This window comes from Phytophthora infestans, genomic scaffold, assembly GCF_000142945.1.
Source record: "Phytophthora infestans T30-4 supercont1.3 genomic scaffold, whole genome shotgun sequence".
Taxonomy (NCBI): domain Eukaryota; phylum Oomycota; class Peronosporomycetes; order Peronosporales; family Peronosporaceae; genus Phytophthora; species Phytophthora infestans.
Window position 1 is genome coordinate 5348253 of NW_003303756.1, and position 27542 is coordinate 5375794.

Below are 27542 nucleotides of genomic sequence, written 5' to 3' on the forward strand. Positions count from 1 at the left end.
GTACCGGTTTCAGACGGTAAGTATCCATAAACCGGTAACCAAACCGGTCCAACACGATCCCGCGATGATTACGGTACGTTGATTACGCTATCGATGATTAGACGAGTAGGATGATTGGACGAGTGTTGGTGATTGGATGCACCAAATGATTGGATGACCTAGGTAGTGAGGGCAGTGTAAGCGTCGATGCATCAATTACTTCGGAATCTTATTTCTTCCCCTCAAGTGTCTTCGCTCCGGTCTTCTCCCTGAGTGGTGACTCTTCCCTTCGCTCCGTACAAGCCTAACGTTGCCTAAAACCCGTGACCTCTATCACGGCTTGGGAGCTCTTCTCACACTTACGGAATAGACATCGGACTCCTCGTCTCCTATTTTGAGGTCTCCATCTCTGATAGCCAGACTAAAAGTTACTTTTTTTCTTGGACTTGTCCCAACGGTCGCAGCCACTGGACTCACTATTTCCGGCGTCTCGTCTCCCCTGTCGCGTAATTTGTCGCGAATAACTTGGGCTTCCGTCCCAAAATAGTCTCGTGCTCAGACCAAAGCTCGCTTTTGGAACGACTCACTCAGCGTTCCTCCCACATCTACGAGGTGTTCTCGAAGCGAGTCCTCGTCCAAGGAGATTCCTCCCTCTTTGTCGCGCAAGGTAGAGATGATATCCTCGATTTCGAGATCTTCGAGCTGACGATTATTCGTTGCGTTCCGTCCTTGTCTTATGAGTAGTACCCTCAGTTACCAATTAGGAAACACCATCTGAATAGCTACGTCCCCGTCACCTCCGCAGGGGTTTTGGCGACTGGTACGGCAGCCCCTTCAAGTCCAACACACACATTTTGCATGAGCTCGTGCTCCAACCCGTCCCCAGACGTTCCAGCGGAGCCCCCACGCTCGTCATCATTAGTCATAGCGGAACCACCGGCAGGTATTGACTTATTGTCTGCTCCTACGACCCCTGAAGTTCCGATTGGCACACTTCGCTTCAGACGACGTCTCCAACGTGTGTACGTTCCAGTCTAGCCAATACGCTGGCGTTCCAAGATCTCCTGACGAGACTTCTCGTGTACGCTCCAACACGGCCTCCGGCATTACCAGCTCGGCACTCATTGTCGCGAGTGTCGGCTTCCTATGTTCATATGCGTTGCGCTTGGCACGTAGCAGAATCTCTTCTTCATTCATCGGGAACAATCCTTCTTCCAGTTCCTTTTCGTACCCCTCGGGTTCATTTTTCACTAACCGGTCCCCACCGCGCTCGAGCACATCCAGCTCCTCATCGGTAACCATGCGTTCGTAGTGCTGGGTCGAATTCTTCCCCTTGGTACGTTCCTCGTCATCCTCGGCGTTTTGAGCGTCTGTCCTTGCTTGACTTGTGCTCACTTGTCCAATAACCGCCGAGAACTGACCTGACCGCGTAGGTGCGTCCTCCGTGATCGTTTCGAGTGCTCCTTTGTACTGCGGCGAGCGGGCGTACTGCCTCCCCACTCCCTCACTCTCTTGGCACTTCTCCTTGGCGTCGGACGTAGTCTCGGGGCGCTCCGTTGCTTACTAACTGATGTCCGATACCAACTCGGAAGGTTCCGTTGTTCCCTTTTCCCAGTTCAGCGGCGCAGAGGAACGTTCCGTTGTTACCTCAGCAGCCACTCTGTTTCGTGGCGGCCTCTCCATAGAGCCCTCAATCTTCTCGTCTTGTTCTAAGCTAGTCCGGTCCGTTGGACTGCTTTCGTCGCTCGTCCCACATCTAGTTCCTACAATTACCGCCCTTACGCGCACGACAGGAACTTCATGTGCGTCTTCATCGTTCGTCACACCGCTCCTGAGAGCCCTCCGAGGTCCACCCACCAAATCTTGCCGCGGTGAGCCCTCACCTCTCTTTGTGAAGCCAGCCAGGCAAGAGGAAGGAGCGACACTTCCTTCCCCTTCCTCCTGCCCCCTTCATTGTTGTAGCGTACCATAGGGGGTAGTCGCGCTCCCAGTAGCCACATTCCGCATCATTCCTCGCAGAGTATCGAGATTCTGACAGATGACTATTTTCACCACAAAGCAGACACTCAGTTTGACGACGTTCACCGTTCTGGTAATTTACCTGGGGTCTCGGTCAGTTGCACTCCATCAAGTAGTGTCCAAGTTCGCTGCACCGCTTGCAACGGCCTTACCCCGCGGACAGGTCTCACGACCGCATCCTACACGTCCGCAGCGTCCGCAAACCACTTCTCCTTCTGTGGTACGCGTGTCGGATCCTAGAAGGATGCGAAGTGGTCCGAGAGGTGAGCCAGCGACGTTCCGGCTCTGAGTAGAAACGTTAGAACCAAGAGCGGTCGTAGGAGCCACGGTGCCTATATGCCCTTGCAACGTTCCAGGACTCTGCTGCTGCTGCTTCAGTATCCATTGGTTCATCTGTTGACGCTGCTGGAGCATCTGCGTCTGTGTAGACGTCACGTTCCACATTTTCGTTCCCCAAATTCTTCCACCTGCATACTCTATTGCTATTCTGGATCGACGAGGCCATGTTCGCGCTCAAAACGACATGCATCTGTTTGTTCCACAGTCCATCGAGGAAGAACTCGTATTGCATGCGCGGTTCGTGATGGTTTAGGGCCTCACACGACGTGGCGATCCTGTCGCCCCATTCCTCTGCGGACTCGCCAAAGCTCCTCTTTGCGGCCTTGAGTCGGTTCCACAACTGATCCAGAGTTTGAAAAATGAAGCGGTTATGGAACTTCAGTCGCAGCGTTTCGTATCCGTTAGTTCTCGAATTGTACACAAACAGACGGAATCCAACGACCACCTGTCGATTTGAAAAGTATACTTAGGGAGGCCTAATGTGATTGGCAAATACAGTGCACATATAAAATTCAAGTTTATTTAGCTGCGCAATAGTGTAACTTTAGGAATTATTTAATGTGAGACTTAATTCTAAAATTTAACACTTAGTGCCTTGTTAAATGCATTTCTTACAGTGTTTTCACTGATGTTTTCCCAGACGGCAATTGTGCGCTTGATTGTTGCAAATCTCTTGTCTTTCGCAGTAGCTGTTTTTGCTGTATCCTCTAGCAACCAGGCTGGCTTCAGCTTGGCCTTCAATGGACCCATCACACCGACATCCAGCGGCTGACATACGGAGGTAGAGGTTTTTGGCAGCTCCTGCAAACACGAGAAAAGCTCGCCAGCAGCGTTTCCCTTAGATTCATCCGATATGTGGCACTCTAGGTTGTCGACGAGAAGTACGGAAGGATCCTCGATACATGGTAGCAATATGGTACGTAGATACGTAGACCAAACATTACTATCCATCCAAGCTTTGTGCTGAACAGCGTAAAAGTGACCTTCGATAAAAACTATAAACGTATTAGAACAGTAAGAGTTTTATAGAAAAACAAGAGCATTTTACCTTTGGGGTAAGTAGGCACTTCCTCCATTGCAATAGTGGCATCTGGCTCACCTCTGACGATTAATAAAAGAGGTAATTTTCTCCCTCTAAACACGACAGCTCTTAGCTTAAGAATAAATACAATATACATAAACATATAACAATACCGTCTCCTCGAATAACACATACAACAGTCATGCGAACAGAGTGCTTTTGGGACGTGGTAATATTTGAAGGTGCACCTCGCTCGCACAGAATCCTGGTGGGCGGTGTGTCATAATAGACACCCGTCTCATCAATGTTCATAATAACCTTTGAAGGCATGTCTCCATACTTACTTTTGAAAGTCTCACTAAAGGTTCGCTGGGTTTCAAGCAGGTCTTCACGATTATCCTATTTATCAAAAAAGCATTTTTAAGTTATATAATAACTTAACGGATGCGCCCGAATAAAAGCCTCCTTCCGAATAGTGTCCTGTGACTCTATTAAATACAAGCCTCTCCCGAATAGAGTCCTTTTACAAACTACCACACCTGTTATTACAAACTTACTGACCATTCATTATACAGAGAGGAACAATTTTTCGGCAACAGGCCGAAAGTTGCCCACACTTTTGGTGTGGAAAGGAAAATATTCACCGTCTTTTAAAATCAAAGAAAGGGCCACTTTTCGTGACACACCAACCACGAGCTTGGGTTGATAGCAAGCTGCTCAAGAAGTGTATTGATGTGGCTATTCCGTTTGTGATACACGGTGAGCGTAAACGCTTGGTTTGGGACAGCATGAGAGCCCACATATCGAAGGCTGTGAAAGCTTAGTGCTCTTTGATTGGTGTTCGATGTGTGCTATGCCTGGGTGGTTACTTGCAAGCTGGCGATATTGGAATCTATAAGAGTTTCAAGGACCTACTGTACATATAAATAAACGCTTAGAAGGAGTCAGACCAATAAAGTCCCCACCCGTTTAAAGTCCTCTCTGTCACTTTCGAGTGGCACTATTAAATATAGTCCGGACTCTAATAGGGCGCATCCGTTAGAATAGTAAACAGCACAAATAATTTACCTTTAACCCATGAGGTGTTCGCTGTACAAATCCATGTCGGTAGGAAAAGCGACGCAGAAGGCGCAATAATAAATTGTACGCTGCTGCCATGTCTTTCTTGTTCGTTGTATAGTCCGTTAGCCAGTCGAAGTAGTTATCTCGGATGAATTGAGCCACTCGTGTTGTAGTTAGCGCCTGGTCAGTGCGTCGTAGGTCCTTCATGTAGACAACAAGCTCAGGGGGAAAAGGAATCGACTCGGGGCGACCCGTAGTTAGCGCCAGCGTCTTCTCGGACCCTTTATACGCCAATAAATTTTCCTTGTCAGCTATCCAGTCGCTGAGTGTTCGAAGCGGGACTCCGAATGTTTTTGCTGCAGCGCGCAAACTTATTCCCTCAGCTCCTTTTAATACTGCACGCTTAATACGAAACGAGTAGTGTTTCCGTCGTGCTATTCGAGGTGACGCATCAATCTCGGGGCAAGCGAGGGATGTGTGTGGCTCATCTGGAGTGGTGTCGCTCTCCGCTTCCACGGAGAAGTTAAACAGTGAGTGGTGGTGATTTAGCGCATTTCTTTTTAGTATTAGATTGGAAAAAAATGATTTGTCTAACTTGAAATGGCTGTTGGAATATGTCCGGCTGTTGGATTCCGTCGGTCTGTGTACCACCATTGCAGCGGGGCTACCGTACCGTTAGCGTCAGAGGAAGACGTTCGACTCAAAGAGTCACTACCTGTAGTACTAAGTTCCTTATCTAAAGGAACTTACAACACGCGACCAGGGCTCAAAGTTAATACCTTAACTTGTATGCTTCAAAACCAGAAGTGTTTTATTTACTACTATTATTGCGCCCAAGCTGCCTAGAGTAAATGTATCTGTTTAACTATATAGCATAGTTAAACCTAATTTAATGCATAACGTGCGGCTTTCAGCCAACGTACTGAGAGACCTGCTAACTCTCCGACTTATGTACTGAGAGTTTGTTAGCTCTCCGGGTACTCCATACCCCTGTGTGTTCCACACCATGCAACCCCGTTACAACCATTCTTGACCCAATTTACCCTTAAGACATCGCTCGAAAGCCGTCAACCGCATTTGGTCGTCCGTACCGTACGTGCATTGCTCGAGAAAAAACAAACCAGAAAGCGGCCGCCCTTTCGTTCGTGGTCGTCTCAGAATAAAACGGAACGACGACCTTGACGGCATTCCGCAATTCCGTCGGGATTTTAATGATCGGTGCGTTCTTCTGTGTGCCACTTTATACTTAGGCGAGTCATTGCAATCACCTTGGTTGTAGTACTGACTCGTCACCTGCCCCTGCGGAAGTACCGTGCCTGATGCGTACCTTCCCCTCTGAACACCTACGTTCCCGTCCAGTCCTTGAGACCCTGCTTGACCCTGGAACGTCGCACCAATCATCGGTGACGTTCCCTGGAGCAGTAATCCGTACGTTCCGCTTCTTGGACTGGAAGGTGTCTGCTGAGCAGACGCAGCGTACCACGCGGGTATCGTTCCAGCAGTGGTCCACCCAGGCGTCGACGACATCGGCGGTTGACGCGGACGATAGAACGCACTCCTCCGAGGCGTTCCACTCCCTTCACTATTCCATGTGGAACCAAACACTTGAATGGACACACCTCCATACGAGGGAATGGCAGCCATCGGCATTCTGCTGGGTGTCGAAACCGGCGTCTGCGCCATCTTTCTAATAGAACCCTGATACCCAATAATCGGTGACGTCAGCTGTCGGGTCCAAGTCGAAACAGTACGTGACACGTGTCCTGTAGCTTGAGGTCGTGGCGACGGCAACGGCGCTCCGTTCGCCATTGCAGCCCTTTGTAGCGCTTGGGTGATGCTGTCGACCAGGAGCGCCTGAAAGGCTGGGTCAGTCGTCATTATTCCGTTCTATCTCGTTGGTGTTCTCATTGATCGAACAAGCGTCGTTACTTTTCCTCTACTAGGTGCGTTCGCTTGTGTTGGCGTCCTAGCAGCAACAGGTACTTCTCCCTAAGCACGTCGGCCTTCTTGTTGGCTTGGTACGCTGTCGTTGGGTCGGTCGTACGCTGGTGTTACCGTTGGCACGTCCCTACTCGAGCCGGCCACTAGTTGCAACTAGGGAAGAGTTGGATCCAGGGCGAACCCCATTTCTCGGCGATCTCCCGAAGCCGTCACCGAAGCTTCCATCGGCGTACTCGCCCTCGCGGGTGTCGTTCTTTCGCTAGGCGCCTGTTGTCAGACGCACTGTTCTAGGACCCGTGTTCGACATTTGTCGGCCAAGATGCGTCCCCTGCACAGATGCAGTCGTCCTACTCGTCCCCAGAGACGGAGCCGCAATGCCAAAAAAAACATGCCCGCATCCTCTTGAGCCATCCGAACTTCGTATCCTCCAGTCTCTGGATCAGCTCGCTGCGGCGTGCCACGTTTCTCGCCATCTCGCTGGCGTTCCCTTGCCGAAGTCTCTGCTGCGTGGCGCTGCCAGCAGCTCTCTCAGCGCGCACTTCATCTTCTACCTTGAGGATCTCCACGTGCGCCGTTTCTAACGGGGAGCCCATCCTTCTACCCCTTCACTGGTTCCAAGGCCTTCATCGGACCACTCATTGTTTTCCCACTCCTTTCTCCTTCTCGCTTAATGCTCCGTTGCCTAGACCCATTTCCACGCTTATACGCCTACAATATTCGGCAAGACGACACCTTGCTTCTCCACCAAATTGTCGCGGTCTTTCTCTAATCGGGGTCGTGTATCTTGGGCCGATGTAGGACGGTAGTAGTATTAGCGACGCTTAAAAAATAATATAAACGCTGATGTATTTTTGTTTTCTTTGCTAGAAGGGAAATCCACGACTGAACTCCTCACTGGACCTCGCAGAGAGTGAAAAGCTCCTCATGTTTCTGCCGATCCCTCGCAGGTGGCACGTCAAAGCGAGCTCCCACCACAACCAGTTGCTTACCGCTCCAATTTAACTTACCACATTCAGAAGGTCTGCTCATTCCAGACTCTCCGCACCGCGGCCAAGCAAATGGGACCTATGGCGAAATCAGTGACGTTCCGGTGGATCTTGCCTTCTCTTTTGTTGTTAATACCAGATCCACCTTTAGATGGTGTCTACAGCCCTTCCCCCACAGGACCCCCACTCGATCCACCCGCACATGGTATATCCCATACCCCCTAGGTATAATCGGGCGAGAGTTGATTCGAGTCATCGCTTGGTCGATCTCAGTTACACCGCCACCAACATGTTCCTCTTGCCGTTCTTCATGCTCTGACCCACTATTGTACCCTGACCCATCGTCTGTCATCTCTTATTCCCGATCAACACCGTCTGTAACGGGGTTACATGGTGTGGAACACACAGGGCTACGGAGTACCCGGAGAGTTAATAAACTCTCAGTACATATGTTGGAGAGTTAACAGACTCTCAGTACATAAATTGGAGAGTTTACTAGGTCTCTCAGTACGTTGGCTAAAAGCCACACGTTATGCATTTGATTAGGTTCAACTATGCTAGATAGTTATACAGATACATTTACTCCTAGGCGGCTTGGCCGCAATAATAGTAAAAAACCACTTCTGGGTCCTTGAAGCATAAAAATTAAGGTATTAACTTTGAGGCCTGGTCTTGGGCTGTAAGCTCCTTTGGATAAAGAACTTAGTGTTAGTGACTCTTTGAGTCGAACGTCTTCCTCTGACGCTAAAGCTACGGCGGCCCCGCTGCACCGTCGACCCATATAGGATACGGATCCAGGTACCTCTTCCTTGGACTATTTATTAATGTGGTCGCCCCACGTCACCTACCTCATCTGGAGGTTCAGGGTGATAGTCTCGGACTTCGATCCACTTTACCTTGGTCCAATCCACTTCGAGCAGTAAGGATCCACGTCGGGCAATCTAAACTCACCCTAACCACCGGGCGTTGTCACTCATCTGTGATAATTACTCCTTGTCAGATCCCATATCTCATTTCTGAGAAAGCACTTGACCACAGGGCTTAGAAGAAGATTAATTTAAGATTATATTTCTGTTAGTTTGTGTTGTGTCTTGTCTCTGACTGGGGACAAGAACCTAGAAAGAAAGAATAGAACATAAAATGCAACTTCAACTCAAGCTGTAATAGCGGTCAGCATCCTCAGACCGACGCCATTGTTAGTCTTCTTCAAGTCGTGCGTAGGCTCGATCCAGAGGTGTTAGTTTCTTGTCCTTGGGTGATGCTGTCTTTGTGGTTTAGTTTGACCCGATCCACCGATCCCCGCTCTGCTACAGGCCGATGATCGCTCATTTGGGCAAGAAACCTGAAGTGATTACTACCCAGTTGATGGGGTAACCCCCTATCCGATTACAATAAATATCATTTTTTTCTTCCTTTGATTGGTTGATGACCCGGGTCACCACCAACTGCTTCACATAGGCCGCATTTTAACCTCGGTCTTTTTAAATAAATTTTGATGGAAACCCGGTCTCTTTGCATAAACATCCATTTGTGGGATAGGGATTAAGCTTCAATTAAATTTTCATTGCGGAATTTTAGATTGTCGCTCCCAAAGTCCTTTTCGTTTACCGGTACCCGGTAAACTACAATATGTCAGTTCCAGTACACAACTGTTGTGCGTTCTATTCGAAATCTCCCAATCGCGTAATAGCCGTCTTACGGAACTCTGAGGGCCGAGATCGCGATCCGAAAAATCGGTCTGTGGTTGGCTAATCCGTACCCACTTATTTCCGATTGTGAAACCCGGGTAACCAATGCGATCCGAGGCCTGGTTCGCGACCTCTCAGGGATCGACGGATCGCGAGGCAGGCGGAAAGCGGCGCCAGTACACCACTTGAGAAAATGTGCGTGCGTAGAGGCTGTATTAGGAATCTTATTGTGCATTTTAATGCTTTTGTCCATTTCCTTTACCTGATGCTCGATTTATAATAAATTAAGATCGTTTTATATAACTGAGGTCTATAAAAAGTACAAATCGATCTAGCTTGACTGGCTGATAAATCGAGCTACGGCAGCCAAATCGACCGCTCGGGATCGATCAACCACCAAATCCACATCGATATTCTGTAAATTGATCCTTTTTGTCGTTTTGAAATGGTAATTCGATCACAGATAAAACAAATCGATGCTTCCCTCTTCCCATCTCATTTTTGGGCGTGGTTTTATGCTCCGATCATGCTCGATCTAGGCTGTAAAACGGATGGACATTCCATCTGCATAGCACAATAAGTGTATTTGCAATATTTTCCACCTATTAGTATATTTCTTACGCTTGTAATCATGCGCATACAGCACTCAGAGCAAAATATTGATTTGTCACGGTACACAGCTTGAAGGAGGACTCGCCATTCTCTCGGACTGCGTTCGAAAAATCTGCTTGCTGCAGAAGTCGCAGGCGTCCACGCAACTGTGCTCTCCGGCCCAATCGGCGGCGTTCCAAGCTTAGAGTGGAACGCCCGGCCGTCGACAGAGGTGGGAATTTGCGTTGGACCTCTACGTGGGAGCGATTTACAGAAAGGTAAGGAGCTTAGTGCTCAGCTGGGAGCTTTAGGTAGAATCTCAGTCGTGATTTTCCGTCTTACAAGAGAAGTGCTCAAGAATACAACAACAGCTTTACATTTACGTGATAAACCTAAGTTCCTACGTCGGCCTGCTAGATACACGACCCCGACCTAAGGAGGATTACCGCGACAATTTGGTGGAGAAGCAGGGTATCCTCACGCCGAAGAATCGTAGAAGCGTAAACGCGGAGTGAGCCGCCCTTTTGGCAACGGAACGCCGAAGAGGAAGGAAAAAGGAAGTGGGAACGCCATGAGCGCCCACGGTTGGTCCGGTGAGGGACACGGCGGTGAGACAAGGAAAGAAGGTGGGGGGATGGTCGTCTCCGCTTCTGCCCGAGTCGCTTTTTCAAGCCGAGATCTACGAGGAGGTCAAGCGCGCGCCAAGTACCGCCGGAGGTGGCGAGCGAGAAGAGGCCCGCGTCAGAGGGAGTGGAGACGCTCCCACGGTCATCGGAACGCCTCGGTCTGCCGAGTCGGAAGAACGGGACAACGCTGAGAGAGACAAGTGTCTGGGGATAATGAAGGAGGTCCTGTCAGAACCCGAGACGCGCGAGGAGCAGGAGCGGCTGGATGTCATCTTGGAGCAGTTGGCTCGGAGGCCAGGACAGAGCGAGAAGCTGAGAGCAATCATGTCGGGAACGCCCCGAGAAGTGGCGTTCTCTTTTGACCCGTCTCGCCCCTCGCTGACATCTCTCAGGGATGCTGGAAGCGCCAGGGAGGCAACCACCCCGACGAATGCGAGCACAGAAGCAAGGCTCGCAAGGGGAAGGGCGACCCCGGGAGCGACTACGCACCGTTCGGAACGACCTGATGACCGAGAGGCTACGCCAGCTCGATCGGTGAGTACGCCTGCGAGCTCGATGTCCACGTCTGCCCGATCAGGAGGAACGCCTGCATGGTCAGTGGCGACGCCGGCCCGATCAACGACTGCCTCGGTGAGGTCCATGACCACACCCGAGAAGTCAGCGTCAACACCGGCCAAATCAGTGTCGACCCCGGCTCGCTCGATAACGGCGTCCGTCTGGTCTGGAACGCCTTCCAGCGACTCGAGGTTGCAAGCGCTGGTGGAAGGGTCGGTCGAGCGAGTACTCCGGAAACTGACGTTGTCTCGTGAGTCTAGTGCTGGAATGCCACGCTCACAAACGACGGGACTAAATGCACGCTACACGCCTGGGTCGGCCAGACAGGAGCGTACGAAGTTGGAACGACCTTCGAGCGCACATCGAATCGAGTACCCGAGACCTCCGATCCCTCGAGCGCCGACACCTGCGAAGACTTCGATGTCGGTGGGGATGCCTTTGGGACCGGTTCCCGCGTACCGAGGCATACCTTCGAAGGAGATTAGTCCTTACAGGAACGGGATGATAGGCGGAGCGCCTAGGACGGGAGCGCTCTATTCTCAGTACGAGTCGATGACCCAGCCTAATACCGGGTGGGGCCAGAATGGAGCGCTACCCGCTTGGCCCGCAGCTCCCGTTGGACCAGCTCAGGAGTATCCGAATCTGTCCTCGCTAGGGATGCCTCTAGCAACTGAAGGAGCCTCACCGTCATATCTGAGGAACCAAGGCCTTGAAGGGAGCGCCGGATCTCGAGGTGCTGAGTACGCGAGGGCGTTCCTGAACGCTCGGATTACCCTCGACGAGCCGTTCATTACGTGAATATCCCGAATGAGTTGAGGAACGCCTGAAGGTGATCGTTCCTTTCTACTCGGAGACGGCTACGAACGAGAGAGCGGAAGCTTTCTGGCGTTTCTTTGAGAGGTGTACCTACGGTATGGACAGCCAAATGAGACTGACGGCGTTCAAGCAATGCCTCAGAGGTAAGATGGGTCAGGAGTAGTGGTATAACTCGAGGATCGACAGTTTCGAGACCCTCCGAGCGAAGTTCCACAACCGGTTCATCTACCAAACGCCGGCCCAACTTTGGAAACGCCTCAAGAACGCCAAGAGAAGTCGTGGAGAATCGGCAGAAGAGTGGGGTGATCGCATCTCGACCATGGGCGAGGCCCTGAACTACCATGAGCCTCGTATGAGGTACGAGTTCTTCCTGGACGGCCTGCGGAACAAGCAGATAAAGGCGGTGTTGATTGGCAACATGGTTGCGACGATCCGAGAGGCCTGTGACCTGCTGATTTACAAGAATCTGCACATGCCAGTCGAGGAGGAGGACGAGTTTGTGGACGATGGGACGCCTGTGACCCGCACTAACAACGCGAGTACGACGCAGTCGCAGATGCTACAGCAGTTACAGCTGATGAACCAGTCCATGCAGAAACAGCTTCAAGGAGCGGGAGCGCAGCAAGGATACATCGGTGCAGTGGTGCCTCCGGTTCCCCCTGCTCAAGGCGTTCCGACTCTGGTTGGGAACACCTCGTCGCCTCCGAAAGCGTCAACTCCTGGGAACGCTCCGTCAAACTTAGGCCCGCTGAGGATCAGACCCGGCCCTGACACCCGTACGACAGAAGGAGAAGTTGTATGTGGTCGCTGTGGACGAATGGGATGTGGTTGCGAAACCTGCCCACGAGGACAAGGACGATGCAACAGGTGCAACGAGCTGGGTCACTTTTCTATGGAGTGTAACTGGCCGAGACCCCAAGGATCCTATCGGAACGGAGAACGCCGTCATATGGAGTGCTTTCTCTGCGGCGAGAAGAACCACTCGGTGGCAAAGTGCCCTAGCCTGGACCGACTGCGTAGCCTGACGCAGAACGCGACCGCTGGGAACGCCACCGCGGCATCCGGAACGCCTCAACAATGAAGGGGGCAGGAGGGAGGGGAAGGAAGTGGCGCTCCTTCCTCTTGCCTAAAGGGCGACACGCCGAGAGGTGAGGGTCCATCTAGACTAACTACTAGTGGATTCGAGAGGACTCTCGAGAGAAGTGTGACGGATGTGAAAAGTACTCGAGGCGCACCAGTCTCAAGTGCGAAGACTGAAACTGTGGAACGAGAAACGAACGAAGCGAGCATCCCAACGGAACGGGTGGGCTCCATACCGGACAGGGACGAAGTGAGCGTCCCAACGGAACAGGCGGGCTCCATACTGGGCAAAAACGAAGTGAGCATCCCAACGGAACGGGTGGGCTCCAACCTGGAAATGAACGGAGCGAGCATCCCAACAGAACGGGTGGGGTCCAAACTGGGAACTGAAAGAAAAAGCAGTCCAACGGAATGGGTCAGCTTTCGACAAGACGAGAAAACGAACGGCTCTTTGACAAAGCCTGAGGGAAGAGAAGAAAACGCGGAAAAAGCAACGGAACGCTTGGCCGCAACTCGAGAACGAGGGGATGGAACGACAGAGCATTCCAAACAAGAGGAAGAAGACGAGACTGGAGCAACGGATCGCTTCAGTGCGACGTCTGGGATCAACAAAAATGCCTTGGAAACGACGACTGAAGATGCCGCGAGTGCAAGAGCAAACCAAGTTTCGGTGGTAATAGGGGTGGTTAGTGCGACTACCACTCAAGAGACCGAAAGTACCAAGGGGAAGGATTTTACAGGACGCTACGACCGCCTATTCACCGATGAAGAGCTGGATATGCTCGAGCACGGTGAAGGTCACAGAGCAAAGGATGAATCCGAGGAGTACGAGAAGGAACTTAAGGAGCGATTGTACCCCGTGGATGAGCAGGGCGTTTTGCTGCGAGCAAGAAGGAGCGCCGAGGAACAAGGAACGCCGACCCTATCGGAAATGAGTGCGGTACTAGGGATCTCAGAGGAAGTGCTGGAACGCACACGAAAAGGCTCGTCAGGAGAGCTAAGAGCGCCTAAGTATTGGTTGGATTGGTATGACCGAAGCTGGAGGCTTCTACGGGGGCAAAGCGGGCGAATAGAGACTTTAAGGACGCTAGTGAGCAAAAGGAACGGCTATCGCCTGTAGTAGGTGTGAATTCCGATAAGCCTGACACCCAGGCTCTAGAAGCACTTTAGCCGACACTGTAGCTGCGTACGTCTCTTCCACCCTCGTTTCACTCAAAGGGATGATGTCTCCTGTTCCTTTTAGCGTCATCCTTTGTTCTTTCAGGTCAATCACGGCGCGAAACGCCTTCAGCGAGTCCGTGCCGAGGATGGCGTCCACGAACAGATTATCGGCCACCACGAACGGAAGCGTTCTCTCGAGCGTTCCAAGTGTCACGGGTAGGCTAACAACTCCGCGTATTTGTATAGTGTGTCCTGAAACGCTGTCCAGATTTCCAGTATAAGGTCTCAGAGTCTCCGACGCTTGTCCTAGTCTCTTCAACACGCGCTTGTTTACAAGGCTGGCGACCGCATCCGTGTCGACCTGCATTTCAGGCGGACAACAGTCGATGAAGCCGTCTGATAGGGCCTGCACTCCTCCCACACTACAGATGACGCGCTTGCCCGTCGAGACGACGTCTCCATCGTAGTATGTAGCTTCCTCGCTGTTTATCTCGCAAAGCCCCGGTCCTCTTAGCTCTTTCGGCGCTCTTCTCGTATTGACACGATACACTTCGGGGGTTTCTTCTTCGACTCTGAGCTCCTCGTCGCTGATTAGCAAACTGACCTCCACTTTCTTCCATGGATTTGCTCCATCTGTCTCAGTAACCAGTCCCACTATTTCGGGTTTTCTCTTTCTCCTGTCCCACAACTTGTCGCGAATGGTCGGGGCCTCAGTCTCAAAAAAGCTTCCAGTCCAAGTCATCGCACGATTGAGGAACGCCTCCGTAGGCGTTCCACCTACTCCGAGAAGGTACGCACGCAGCATATATTCGTCTAGAAAGTCTTTGCCCTCCTTGTCACGTAACGGGGGAACCTCTCCGGTCGCACCGGCTTGCTCCACCCCTTCAGGAGCCTCTGGCTCGCCCTCCGTCAGTGCGTTCCTTTCTTGTTTCAGGAGCTCGTACACACGACTTCTAATTTTGGAACGCCACCTGAATGGAAACGTTCCGACCTTCTCGTCGGCAGCCTTGGTGTTTCGACCGGCAAGATCGTCGAGCTCGACACATACGTTCCGCTCAAAGTCGCGCTCCCCATCTTCTTCAGCTGATAAGGTCAAGAGTTCGAACAGGGGTGAAGGAAAAATCGGTAGTGTTGGTGGAAAGCGTTCCGGGAACGGACGAGTCACTGAGGGTGGCGAGGACGCTCTCCGCTGTAACAGAAGGAACGGTCTTGGTGGAAGTCTGCAACGCCTCCGCCGAAGAAGTGGAAATACTACCCGGAGCTTACGTCGCTTCTGTGACGATCATCCCAAAAACGGCGTTCGTAACTCGCGTTCCCTCTGAAAGTGGAGCGGCTGAGAACGTCAGCGCTGTATTGAGTGCTGTTAACGACAGTGTGGCCGCCGAAGTTGTAACGCCTGAGGAAGAAATGATCGTAGCGATGAAGAACGACGATGAGGATGACTTTAAGGTGGGCTTTGAAGACCCCTCGATGGGTGCCGAGCTAAGAAAGCTATTCGCTGGCATGCTAAGAGACCTGCGAGACTTGTTTGTGGAGACCTCGAAGAAACCTGAAAGAACGGAATTCCTCAAGTTCAGCATCGACACAGGAACGCATGCGCCGATCAAACAGCTGCCGTATCGGGTCTCTAAAGCCGAAGGAGACGTCATGGGATCGGAAATCCAGGAAATCTTTACCTTTACCTCATCCAGCCGTCGATAAGGCCTTGGGCTAGTCCCGTCTTGATGATCAGGAAGCCTGACGGAGGTATTCGATTTTGTATTGACTATCGGAAGCTGAATGCTGTCACTGTGAAAGACAGTTATCCGATGCCGTTGATTGATGACATTCTGGACGTTCTTGGGAGCGCCTCTCTATTCTCTACAATGGACATCGCCTCTGAGTATTGGAACGTTCCCATGGACCCAGGCAGTGTGGAAAAGACGGCCTTTACAAGCAAGTATGGGCTCTACGAATGGCAAGTGATGCCGTTCGGCTTGTGCAACGCCGTTCCGGCATTCAAACGCCTGATGGAGAACGTTCTCGTCGACCTCAAGTGGAAACTTGCCTCGTGTACCTTGATGACTGCGTGGGATTCAGCGACGACTTCCCGACTCATCTGATTCGCGTGCGACAGGTACTGTAACGCTTCCGAGGTGCGGGGTTCAAGCTAAAGATGAAGAAGTGCCATTGGGGGCGTGACCAAGTGGCGTTCCTAGGGCATATTGTCACGCCTACGGGTATCATGCCGAACCCTGAAAAGGCAAAGGCAATGATGAACATCGAGAGGCCTCATGACCTTCATACGGTGAGGGCGTTCTTAGGGTTGACCAGCTACTTTAGGCGTTACATACCAGGCTTCGCGACTATTGCGGCGCCTTTGGAGCGCCTGAAACAGAAGGACGTGCCATTCCTGTGGAACGACGACTGTGAAGTGGCGTTCCGCCTGCTTCAGCGAGCGTTAGTCTAGCCTGTACCTCAATTTCAAGGCGCGCTTTAAGCTGTTCGTGGACTCGTCTCATCTGGCCGTAGGGGCGTGCCTAATGCAGGAGGTTGACAAGCGTGACAGGGCCATAGCATATGCGAGCAAGATATTGGTGGGGTCCCAACGAAACTGGATTTACAAAACGAGCGGAACTACTGAGATTGAGTGCTGGGGAATTGTCTGGGCAACGCGGAAATTTCGAAGCTACCTTAGTCGTGCGGAGTTCGACCTCTACACTGATCATCAGGCTCTAGCGTGGATTTTTGGAGAAACTACTAGGACCACCAATGCCAAGTTGGCTCGCTGGGCGATGGAGTTGTCGCAGCTGCGGTTCAAGATCTACCACAAGCCGGAACTTCAATGGGACATGCAGACGGCTTGTCACGGCTGTACCATCGACCTGACTCTCACGTCGTAGGCGGAATACGGATGGCTGACTTTGGATTGGGCCCCTCCATTGCATAAGTAGGTAGATTTCTTTACATAAGTAGGTGCATCAGCACACGACTAGCGTGTGCTGAAATGCTGTCATGCCATTGGCTGATATATGGGGAGCCAGACCCATTATTAGCCAATTGGACTATGACGTGTATTTGAGTGGCCAGGGCTGTGGCCTTGGTCCTAATATAAAGTCAGAGTTGATTTTTCCTTAAACCTAAGCCTCGGTCGTCCTATTGCGAGCTTCCTCAACACTATAGTGTAAGCAAGTAACGGAGTAAATACCTGGCCCGTTACAGACTTGCTCAACGAGGATGGCGGCGACCCCGCAAGCGAAGAAGCCCGAGACATCGTGTCTCAACCTTCCGGAACGGACACTCTGGGCGAAGAAACGCTGAGTTTGAACGCCCCCGGGTTCCAACCTCAGTCGGGGAGACCCCTGAAACGGGCGTTCCCGAGAATGGTGGACTCCCTTTCGTGGACGTTCAACCGACAATAACGAGCCCCGAAGTACCGGAACCCCTTACTCAGGATATACAGGAAGAAGACCTGCAAGGACGCGTTCCATGGATTGATCAGTCCCCGGTGGATGCGCTCGAATTAGATCCCAATAAATTCGTACAGGAGCAAGAGAAGGAGCCTTGGATGTGTGCCTTGAAGGCGTTCCTGAGGGATGGAGCTTTAACCATCGATCCCCAACTGAGAGTGACCGTGTTGAAGATGTCGCCCCACTACCTAATCAGTAACGGGGTCCTGATGCGACTTGTTCATCTGGGAGTACGTGCTGGGCCGGCCCGAACGATAAGCGCTCCTGTCGTGCCGTTGCCGTTCATCGAGACCGTTCTTCACTACTGTCACGTCGATATCTTCTCGGCGCACCTCGGCAAGACGAAGACAACGGACAAGGTGAGACGTCACGCCTACTGGTACGGATGGAGAAAAGACGTGGTCGAATATGTGCGGGAATGTGCTATCTGCAGTGGAGGCAAGGGACATAGACCTTGGAGGGATGACTTAGTGCAACGCATGCTGGTCCAAAGGTTATCGGGGCCGTTCTCGTTGTTAGTGGTGGATGCTGTTGGACAACTGGTCGTTACGCCAAGGAGGAACAAGTACATCCTAGTGTTTGTGGACTACTTTACGCGATGGGCTGAAGCTTTCGCGGTCGCCTCGCTGGATACTATTTTTTTCGTGAGCGTAATGATAGAGGGGTAATTAGTCGGCATGGCGTTCCGGAACGCCTATTGAGCGATCGTGGAACCAACTTCACGTAGGACTTGGCCAAGTCACTATACCAGACACTGGGTATCAAGAAGTTGTATGGCGCTGCAAATCTCGCACAAACACAGGGCCTCGTGGAACGATTCAACGGAACGCTGATGGGCATGTTAAGGATGCTCGCGAGCGAGACGCAGACTGACTGGGACGTGTACCTGCCACGGGTTCTCTTCGCGTACAGAACGGCTTACCACGAGCTCGGAGACACGGCGTTCTTCAGTTTGTATGGGCGTGACCCCGTATTACCGATTAACTTGGCGTTCCTGAACACGGGCAAAGACTGGAAGAGCAACGAAGTCGCGGTGTATAGGAGGAAACTCTACCTTTCGCTACGTGACTCGCGTCGACTCGTGGAAAGGCAACTTCTCAAGGCCCAGGACCGGCACGAGCAGCGGCTTGACAAACAAGTGAAAGTGTCGTATGAGGAAGGAGATGCAGTTTGGGTGTAACAGTTCTTCCGAGCGTGCGCCGGGGAACGCCGAACCAAGAAGCTAGCGTTCTCCTGGCACGACATGTACCGAGTAGTCGGCCAAGTCGGGGAGAACGCCTATAAGATCGCGAACCCCACGCACCCCAACCGGATCGTCACGGCGAATGTAAATCGCCTGAAACGATTCCGTGGTCGTTGGAGTAGGCCGTTCGCGGATGAGAGGCCTGAAGAAGCCGAAGAGAACACCTCCGAAGATGGAACGGGTCCGCTGCAAGAAGGAGACCTTCCTCCGACCAGCTTTGTGGAACGCTTGAATGTGGGTGGAGAGGAAACTGCCTTTTCGGGAGTATCGTCGCCCATAGTGGATGTGTTGGCCAAAAGGGTGGAGAAACGCGAGTTTAGTATTTGGTGCTCACGGCAACGTATGAGACGTTTTGGCTGTCTCGAGCGGCTATGGCGCCCGAGTTTGGAACACTGATTCGTGCTTTCAAAGATGCAGACCGCCGAAAAAGGGGTCTGCTGGAATTACGTCGGAACGCCAGGTTGGTAGAAGCCAACGCCGACGTAGACAACGCTGAGATACTATTCTAGCAGGGAAAGTCCTGTTAGGATGAGTGGGGTCAGGGACTGCACGGGATGAAGTGGAGAGTGCGAGGGACCTGCGAGGTTTCTGCGCAAAGCGTGGTGTCTGTGTTTTAGTTTTACATTTTTGGATACTTTCAAGTTGGTTCAGTGGTGGAACAGCTCGACGGCGTCGGAAGGAGGACAAAGTGTTCGGCTGGTGGAACGGGTTGGTGATGGAGCGCTGTGAGTAACGAAGAGCGGTTGCAAAAAGGCGTGGGAAAAGAAGGAGGGAGAAGTTCGGAGGACATAAATACGAAGTTCAAGAAAGATCGCTATGAGAAGTGCGGAGAACATGAAGACGAGGTCCAAAGAAGGAACGCAACATTAAGTGTTAAAAAGAACGGCACAAAGGACGCGAAACTGGAACGTCGTAGCGCTACTTGCTGGAGGACTCCTTGTCGTCTTCATAATCTTCGTCGTCCTCAGCGTCGTCTTCACTCGAGACCTCTTCTTCTTCTTCTTCATCATCGTCGGGATCTTCAACCTCGTCGGCCGCCGCTTTCTTGCCCGCCGCTTTCTTGCCCGCCACAGGAGACGATGGCTTCTCATCGTCGTCATCCTCGTCGCCGTCTTTGAAGTCGGACCAGTCGTCGCGCTCGATCTCGGCGCGAGTCGGTGCGCCGACACAGGGGATCTCATAGAAGCCTTCGATGATCTAAGCCGTTATCAGGTCTTGGACCTGCTTGACCGTGTAGCTGTTGACGATCGACTTCCACGGCTCGGCCGACCGATCTTCGACCCAGGCGTCTTTGGGCCGTACGCTAGACATGATGTCCTTGCGGATGCGAGCCAGTACCGCTATCGTGAGACGGTTCTTCTCGTCCGCTGCCGGGTTCAACGCTTCGGTAGACTCCAAGAAGACGCGCATGCTGGGGTATCCATAGGCGTCTATCTTAACGGGATCCAAAGCGTTCTCAATGGTCGCGTCGTACCTCTTCCTGATACTTCTCGCGAAGAACGGCTACGTCGTCAGCGACGGGCCCATCGTACTTACGCGCCTCACGAGAAAAATGACTGGGTTGCCCTCCCAATCAGAAAATCTCGGGGTGCTGGTCCAGCTTCTCCATGAAGTCGTAGAAACCCCAAGTCTCGATACACGTGCTGGTGAAGGCGAGACGAGCTTGGAAGGCGCGCATCTTGAGCTTGCGCCGATTAGATTGAGCCGTTCCGGGCTCGAGCGGAGCGTGGAACGCCCACTCCCAGAAGGCGCGACGATTCGCCATCCAGAACCGCCAATGGGCGCGGAGCAGATGCCGGTACTTCTTGGAGTCGTAGTAGAGCGTTATGCTCGACTAAGGGAACGCTAGGCACCACGGTTTCTTGCCGGCTTCGGCCGCCTTCGCCAGAACGGCTAGGATTGCCTTACACACAGGAGCGGGGGCCTTAGCGCTCAACTCAAGGAGGTCGCTGAAGTCCTCGGCAGGAACGTGGGCCGCTTTCTTGCCCTTGCCAGTGAAACGCTTCTTCTTGGCCGGCGACTTGGTGGCCGAGTCTTCGCTCGCCTTGCGCTTGGAACACTTACGAAGCTTGGGCGACGACGAAGCACCGCTGGAAGTCGACGAACCTGGTAGAGGAGGGAGGATCACCACAGGACCCTAGAGAGTAGCCGCCGCGTCGCCGTTGAGGACGTTTTAAACCGGTTGCTGCAGGTGGACCAGACCAGACGACTGCGGGTTGCCGCCGAGACGCGACAATAGGTCGTCGAAGAACGCCTCGCTGAGGACGCGGGCGTCGCTGCCGAACGTGCCCAGCTCGTCCTGTTCCAGAGCTGCGTTCAGAAACTGGCGGACCTTCTTTCGCTCTGCCGAAGTGAACCGTGTGGACATGGCGAAGGAGCGAAGTGTTGAGGAAGAGGAGTGTTGCCTCGGGGAGGAGATTGAGTAATGAGGAGTTACTGGAATGGAGTTTCAGCTTGATGGCTGACCTTGGAGTGCGTGCGGGTTGCGACCGTGGGAAGCGGCGTCGAGAAGGGAGCGGTCTAATGGGAAGTGACCCAAAGAGGAACGGTCGACCTTTCAGGGAATGGGGATTGCCACTTGAAGATCGTCGGGATCAATGAGTGATTAGGTTACCTGGAGGGAAGTGATGTCTCCTCTAACGTGGGTCGAGGACAGCACCGAACTGAAGCTCGTAGGTAGTGCTGTAGGGGGCATCGTAACGTGGGTGATAGCCGCGTCGCTGCGGAACGTCTCGTGGGCGTTCCTGGCGGAACAACGTGCAAGCGGTCTACTTCTTCTTCTACACGTGCGGCGACCGGTTTGTAGGGGCGGCCCGCGCTCGCGACGTCTCTGTTGACCCTGGCCTTCCTGATTCCGATAGCTGTGCTGAGGGACTACGAGGAACGCTTTGGGATCGTGGGACGCCTCTGTTTGAAGTGATGCGAGGCGTTCCATCACTCCTGGTGTCTGTTCTTACCTGAAACGGCACGGCTACTGTGGGCAACCACCGGAAGGTACGCACGAGCTATGAAGGAAGCTACTGTTGCTGTCGCTGACAGAATAGGTGACATCGTCGTCGGTGGGTACCTGTTGACGACGCTGCTCCTGTCTATCCTGATCTACGTACCGCGAATGGTGTATGAAGGTACTGAAGGAGTGCTCCATCGTTGGATGGGCGTGGCTTTGGTGGTGTTAATGGTGGACGTCTTCATGGAGTTCTCTACGTGGTGCTGCTACTGGAACGCCTCACTACTGATGATCGGCTGTTACAGCCATTTGATTCGCTACTATTGGGGGCTTCGGGTCGACAAGGAACGAGGGTCAAGGGTGAGAGCCAAGCAAGGCTGGGAAGGGCTCGCTGAACGGATTGGACGACGCGAAGAACGCGAACGTGTCAGCGTGGCCCGGTTGCGAGGTATTAAGGATCAAGGAACGCCTTCTCCGGTCGAGAACGCGAGTCCTGAACATACTGGAGCGCCTCAGGGAGGCGTTCCGAATGAAGTGGCTGATGGTACCGTGGAACCCCTGTCGGGCAAGGAGGCTCGGCGAGGACACCGAGTGGTAGTCGGGGAGAATTGTCACGGTACACAGCTAGAAGGAGGACTCGTCATTCTCTCGGACCGCGTTCGGAAGATCTGCTTGCTGCAGAAGTCGCAGGCCACGTCCACGCAACTGTGCTCTCCGGCCCAATCGGCGGCGTTCCAAGCTTAGAGTGGAACGCCCGGCCGTCGACAGAGGTGGGAATTTCCGTTGGACCTCTACGTGGGAGCGATTTACACAAAGGTAAGGAGCTTTGTGCTCAGCTGGGAGCTTTAGGTAGAATCTCAGTCGTGATTTTCCTTCGTTCAAGAGAAGTGCTCAAGAATACAAACAACAACTTTACATTTACGTGATAAACCTAAGTTCCTACGTCGGCCTGCTAGATACACGACCCCGACCTAAGGAGGATTACTGCGACAGATTACACCTTTTTATTTAAAGTGTTGTGTCGGTCAGGTCGCGATCCGGTTAAGATCCCGACGTGCAGCATGCATTTTGTTTTTTGGCGGAGCATGCATTTTTTGGTCTTATTGTAGCCAATAGGATGACCTAAGATCGCAATTTGAGCCACTCACAGCGTCGTGCCAATAATTCACGGACGGAATTGACAATAAATGTTGTACATGTATTAATACTAACAACACCAGACAACCTGAGTGCGACTTCCATTAAAGCTTAACCTTCACGGTGCAAATTAAACGACATGAGCAGAGCACTCGCAGCGCTACGCCAGCGCGGCATGCTGGCCGCGCTAACGCACCAGGAAGCGGGCGCATCTATCGACAAGCTGTTGCAGAGCTCGCGTGCACCTGCGGTCTACTGCGGCTTCGATCCGACGGCTGACTCGCTGCATCTGGGTAATCTGCTGCAGGGCATTGCATTGCGCCACTTCCAGCGAGCAGGTGTGCGTCCCATTCTGCTTGTAGGTGGGGCCACGGGCATGATCGGAGACCCGAGCGGCAAGTCAGAGGAGCGTGTGCTGCTGTCAGACGACACGGTGCTGCACAACGCGCAGGAGATTGCCAAGGGACTGTCTGCCGTGCTGGACTTTGATGACCCCAAAACGGGCGCCATTATCTGCAATAATGCCGAGTGGCACACGCAGATGTCGGCGGTCACGTGGATGCGCGATATCGGCCGGTGCGTTGCGGCAACATGCTGTTGTGTGTATCGTTGCGGTGAGGATTGACGTTGTGTTCTCTCTCTCTCTCGCGCGCTCTCTCTCTCTCTCTCTCTTGGTGAAGTCATTTTCGTGTGAACGCGATGCTGCAGCGTGAAAGTGTGAAGAAACGTCTAGAGACAGACCAGGGTATCAGTTTTCTCGAGTTTTCGTACCAGCTCTTCCAGGCCTACGACTTCCTGCATCTGTACAGGAACTATGGCTGTGTGGCACAGATTGGAGGCAGCGATCAGTGGGGTAACATTGCTTCGGGCATTGAACTTGTTCGCAAGAGCACGGGCGAGGTGAAGCACAGCATCTTTATGCCTCAATTTTGCTGTGTAGGCTCACCTGTATGCAATGACAGGGTGTGTTTGGAGCGACGTTGGCACTGCTGACGACGGCAACTGGTGAGAAATACGGCAAGTCCGCTGGCAATGCCATTTGGCTGGATTCAGAGAAGACGTCCGTCGTAAGCGTAGACTCTTTATGGAGATACCACTGGTGCAGGGGGAGGGTGTCACTAAATTTATATTTTGTGGATCTTTAGTTTGACTTTTATCAGTTTTTCCTGCGCTCCGATGATCGTGATGTCGAAAAACTGCTCAATAGCTTCACGTTCCGAGAAGTGGATGAGATCCATGGCATCATTGCTGAGCATGAGAAGGCCCCCGAGAAGCGTGCTGCCCAGAAGGTTCTGGCGGAGGAGATCACTGTGATGATGCACGGCCAAGAGGGCCTGAAGGCTGCGTTGGATGCTACCGAGATGCTCTTCGGGAAGAAGACCGGCCCTCTGACCTCTGAAGAAATGCTTTGCATGGCAGGTGACGCACCCATGACAGTTCTTTCGCGTGCTGATGTCATCAACCAGTCCTTGGTGGACCTTGCTGTGCGAATAGGCGCGACAAAGTCGAAAGGTGAGCCTCTTGTATTTTATCCGGGAGGTTTAGGGGGATCTGACTTTGTCTTCATTGTGCACGTCTAGCTGAGTGTCGGCGTCTGATCAAGAGTGGTGGCGTTTACCTTAATAACGAACGCGTAGAGTCCGCGGCTTTGCGTATCGGGAAATCGAATCTTCTCGATGACAAGGTATTGGTGGTTCGCGTTGGTCGGCGAAACAACTTCATCGTCCAGGCGGAATAAAGCAAGCACTTTGGCAATTGGTCTCAAATGGTTCGTATCTCGATCGTCATGGACACATTAAAGCAATCGAGGGCATAGCGGTACCTTCATCGCAGTATTTGTGTTGCTGACTCAAACATGTTTTAGCTTACTTAAGTACTTGAAATGTCTCCTATTAATCGCAGTGACGTGTGTTGTGCGCGAAGGAGCATGAGCAAGATGTCAGCAGCGCGCACTGCCCCCACAATCAAACCATCTTGACGTTGGATGATTATGCGTATTTTTCTTTTGTTGATCATTTCTCGAATCACTTTTGCTATGGAAGTATAAAGCAGGCAGGTGGCATAATCGATGCATTTCCAGTCATAGCTCGTAGAAGAGGACCTGTTTCCTCGGCGTTTTCGCAAACAACGGAGAACGATACAGGGAACAAGTCCCGGAATGTGGTGGCACTGGGGTAATGAATGAACGAGGACAAATAGTTAGCAATTCGGGATTACCAAACTTGCGGCCTTGTGATAATTATGCACCTGAGCACCCTTCTCCCGGCATTATCGGCACTCGTTTCCACCATAAGACTTGATAAGTTCCGCGATGCCATCTCCACCAGACCCTCACACACTGACGCAGAAGTGGCCACCGAATTAGTTTTTGCTGGAGCGTAAACAAAATGGTCGAAGGCTACTAAAGCACAACATTCTTGCCCCTCTGTATTCATGACAACTAATGGTGTTAGTAGACAATTTCTTGTAAATGACATGCAATCTTACTCAGGAGAGTCAAGTCTTCGTCGAGCCACGTCAGCATGTCGTGGACAGTCAAACACCCCAGTACAGCATTGGGGGGATGCGCTGTAATTCAGAGCCACAGCCACGGATCTTTCACCACAAGCAAAACGCAGCAACACGCTGAAAAGTGCTTCATCATCCCGAACGATCCCCACCAACGGAGCTCGCTCTGTGAAGTAAAAGTACACGACATCACCTAGTGGTGCTGTACCAAAGTGTCTGATGGCTTCTTCTGCGCGTGTTCGAGTGTGCTCGTACGGTTTGGCCCTTGGTGGCTGGAAACCGGGAGCTAGAAAGTGAAGAAAGTATCTGAAACAAGTTGAGAGGTCCAAATCTAAAAACTCATCGAACCTACTGGAGCAACTGTTCTGTGGAAACATGTCCAAGCAGTCGGCCAGCTTTTGACCGCGTGGAGTCTGAAGATTCAACGACTAAAACGCTTTGGGTGCCAACTCGAACCATCTTTTCCAGCACATGAGCGCAGGTTTCGTTTGATCGTATTTGGGATAGTTCGGTTTTTTGCCAAAAGCTACCGTAGCACACTGCCTGCTAAATAAAAAAGGCAGTCGTTATATCACCCGAATGGCAACATGCTTTAGGATTTGCACACACCCGAGTGCGCCCGAATGTGTCCGAGCTACCCGAATGGGGGCATTCGATGTATACATGCGAATCATGTATAGCTAGATAAATAGTTCAGTGAAGTGTAGCCAAGTTCAACGACATCCCAGGCAGTGTCAGAGTAAAATGCATCAGAAATGTAAAGTCTCATATTATGCCGAAGAAACTTACACAGACATACAGAGGTACCGGTATCGTAGAAGCTGCAGCCTTTGCTTGTTCACATATCCCACGTCAGAAGCTCCCGTAAAGGCTTCGAATGCCAAGAGAACGTAAATGCCACAATTGTAGTTGTCGGTCTGGATACCAATGCTCGATACGTACGACTGGTGATGATACCTATCCTTCGGTATCGGTAGGACCCCCACCAACTTGTGCGCGATAGCTCGGACGCTGGCCGCATAGGATGATGACATCGGGTCGTAAGTGTATATGCTTTCGGTCGATAGGTCGATCATGATAGCGCACCAATGATTTCCATTACAATTGATGGGAACGAGCACCTTTTCGTCCGAAACCCCGGCGAAAAGAGACGCAAGGCCCTCCATGTCTGTAGTGTTTTTCCCGTTGACAACTACACCGACGTGGCTCGAATCAATGGTGACCACCCCTGGTGTGGACGCAAACATCACGTTCATCACCGCATACATGCACTCGTCCCCGAGTGACCCTCTGGCAGCAAGGTCTAGTAGATGTATCTGTGCTCCAATGTTAGTCTTACTAGCCTTATTTCGAGGTAGTACAGTGACAAGATGACGTACCGAGTCAGAGCGAATCTGTAGCTGCTTAAGCTTGCTTGGTATCTCATGGTCTGCTTCAATAGTGTAGTCCGGGCTAAGCGGCTGGGTGAAGTCGATTCGGCTGATCCAGTTCAGCGTTTTGTCAATAGAGTCGAAGATTGTAATTGCGTGATGCCAACCTTTCATCATTCGTAATGTCGTTGTTGAGAACACACCCAGACTAATAATCTCGACCGATACGTCTCTCTCCGATAATCCAGACGTTTTGCGTTGAAGCGCGGAAACCTTCGCGTCACACTTTCTGAGTATGTCTTTGGAAAGCACTCGAGTCAGCAAACTTGAGTCTGTCAGCGTCTTGCCTGCAGGGAGTTTGCTCGTCTGTCGGGCCACTGGGGGTTTAGGCTTAGTCCCAAATGTATACACTTGTAGTCGTCGAGCAAGTTCAGCGGAGGATGAATAGGTAGCGTTCGTGGAAAGGCTTTCGTGAACGGACCGCAAGCTTATTTGCAAGTCAAACAGCGTTGAATCTGCCTCTACACTCCGAATCAGCCTGTTTCGGTTTGCTTTCTTTGCTTTTGGCGTGACTTTAGGTCTCCCTCGTTGACGCACTGGACTCGCAATTTCGAACTCCACATCTCTGTCTTCAATATCAACTGTAGATAATCTGGATGTAGTCGCCTGTTGATCTCCTTCACTGGCTTGAGCTACTGATGGTGTTTCATTGACTGGTTTTGATAGTGCAGAAATGCTATGTTCGGGCACAATCGGTCTCGGTTCAGGCACAGTTGGTCTCATATTAACCGCGGTTGTAGGTGGTTCCGGTTCACTTGGTTCTTGGATACATGCACTTGTTTTCGGGGCAGTCGATTTCGATACACTCGCAGCTTGCTCGGGATGATCAACCTTAAATCGGGCACAATCGGTCCTGCTTCGAGCACGGTTGGTCTTGATTCGGGCAAAGTTGGTCTTGGTTGGGGCACAGTTGGGCATATGTCGGCTAGATCGTGAGTGTTGGCCTCCTCTGTGACACAGGAGG

The 27542-nt window shown here is 52.0% G+C and overlaps 1 protein-coding gene across 1 annotated transcript; it reads left to right on the forward strand.

The window, feature by feature from the left end:
- Window positions 1-22680: 22680 nt before the first annotated feature.
- PITG_02992 (tyrosyl-tRNA synthetase, putative) lies at window positions 22681-24378 on the forward strand (the record flags this gene model as incomplete). Its single annotated transcript, XM_002907790.1, has 5 exons — window positions 22681-23216; window positions 23321-23540; window positions 23603-23707; window positions 23786-24152; window positions 24221-24378. 5 exons carry the CDS (start codon window positions 22780-22782, stop codon window positions 24376-24378), a joined length of 1287 nt encoding a protein of 428 aa, XP_002907836.1.
- Window positions 24379-27542: the final 3164 nt, after the last annotated feature.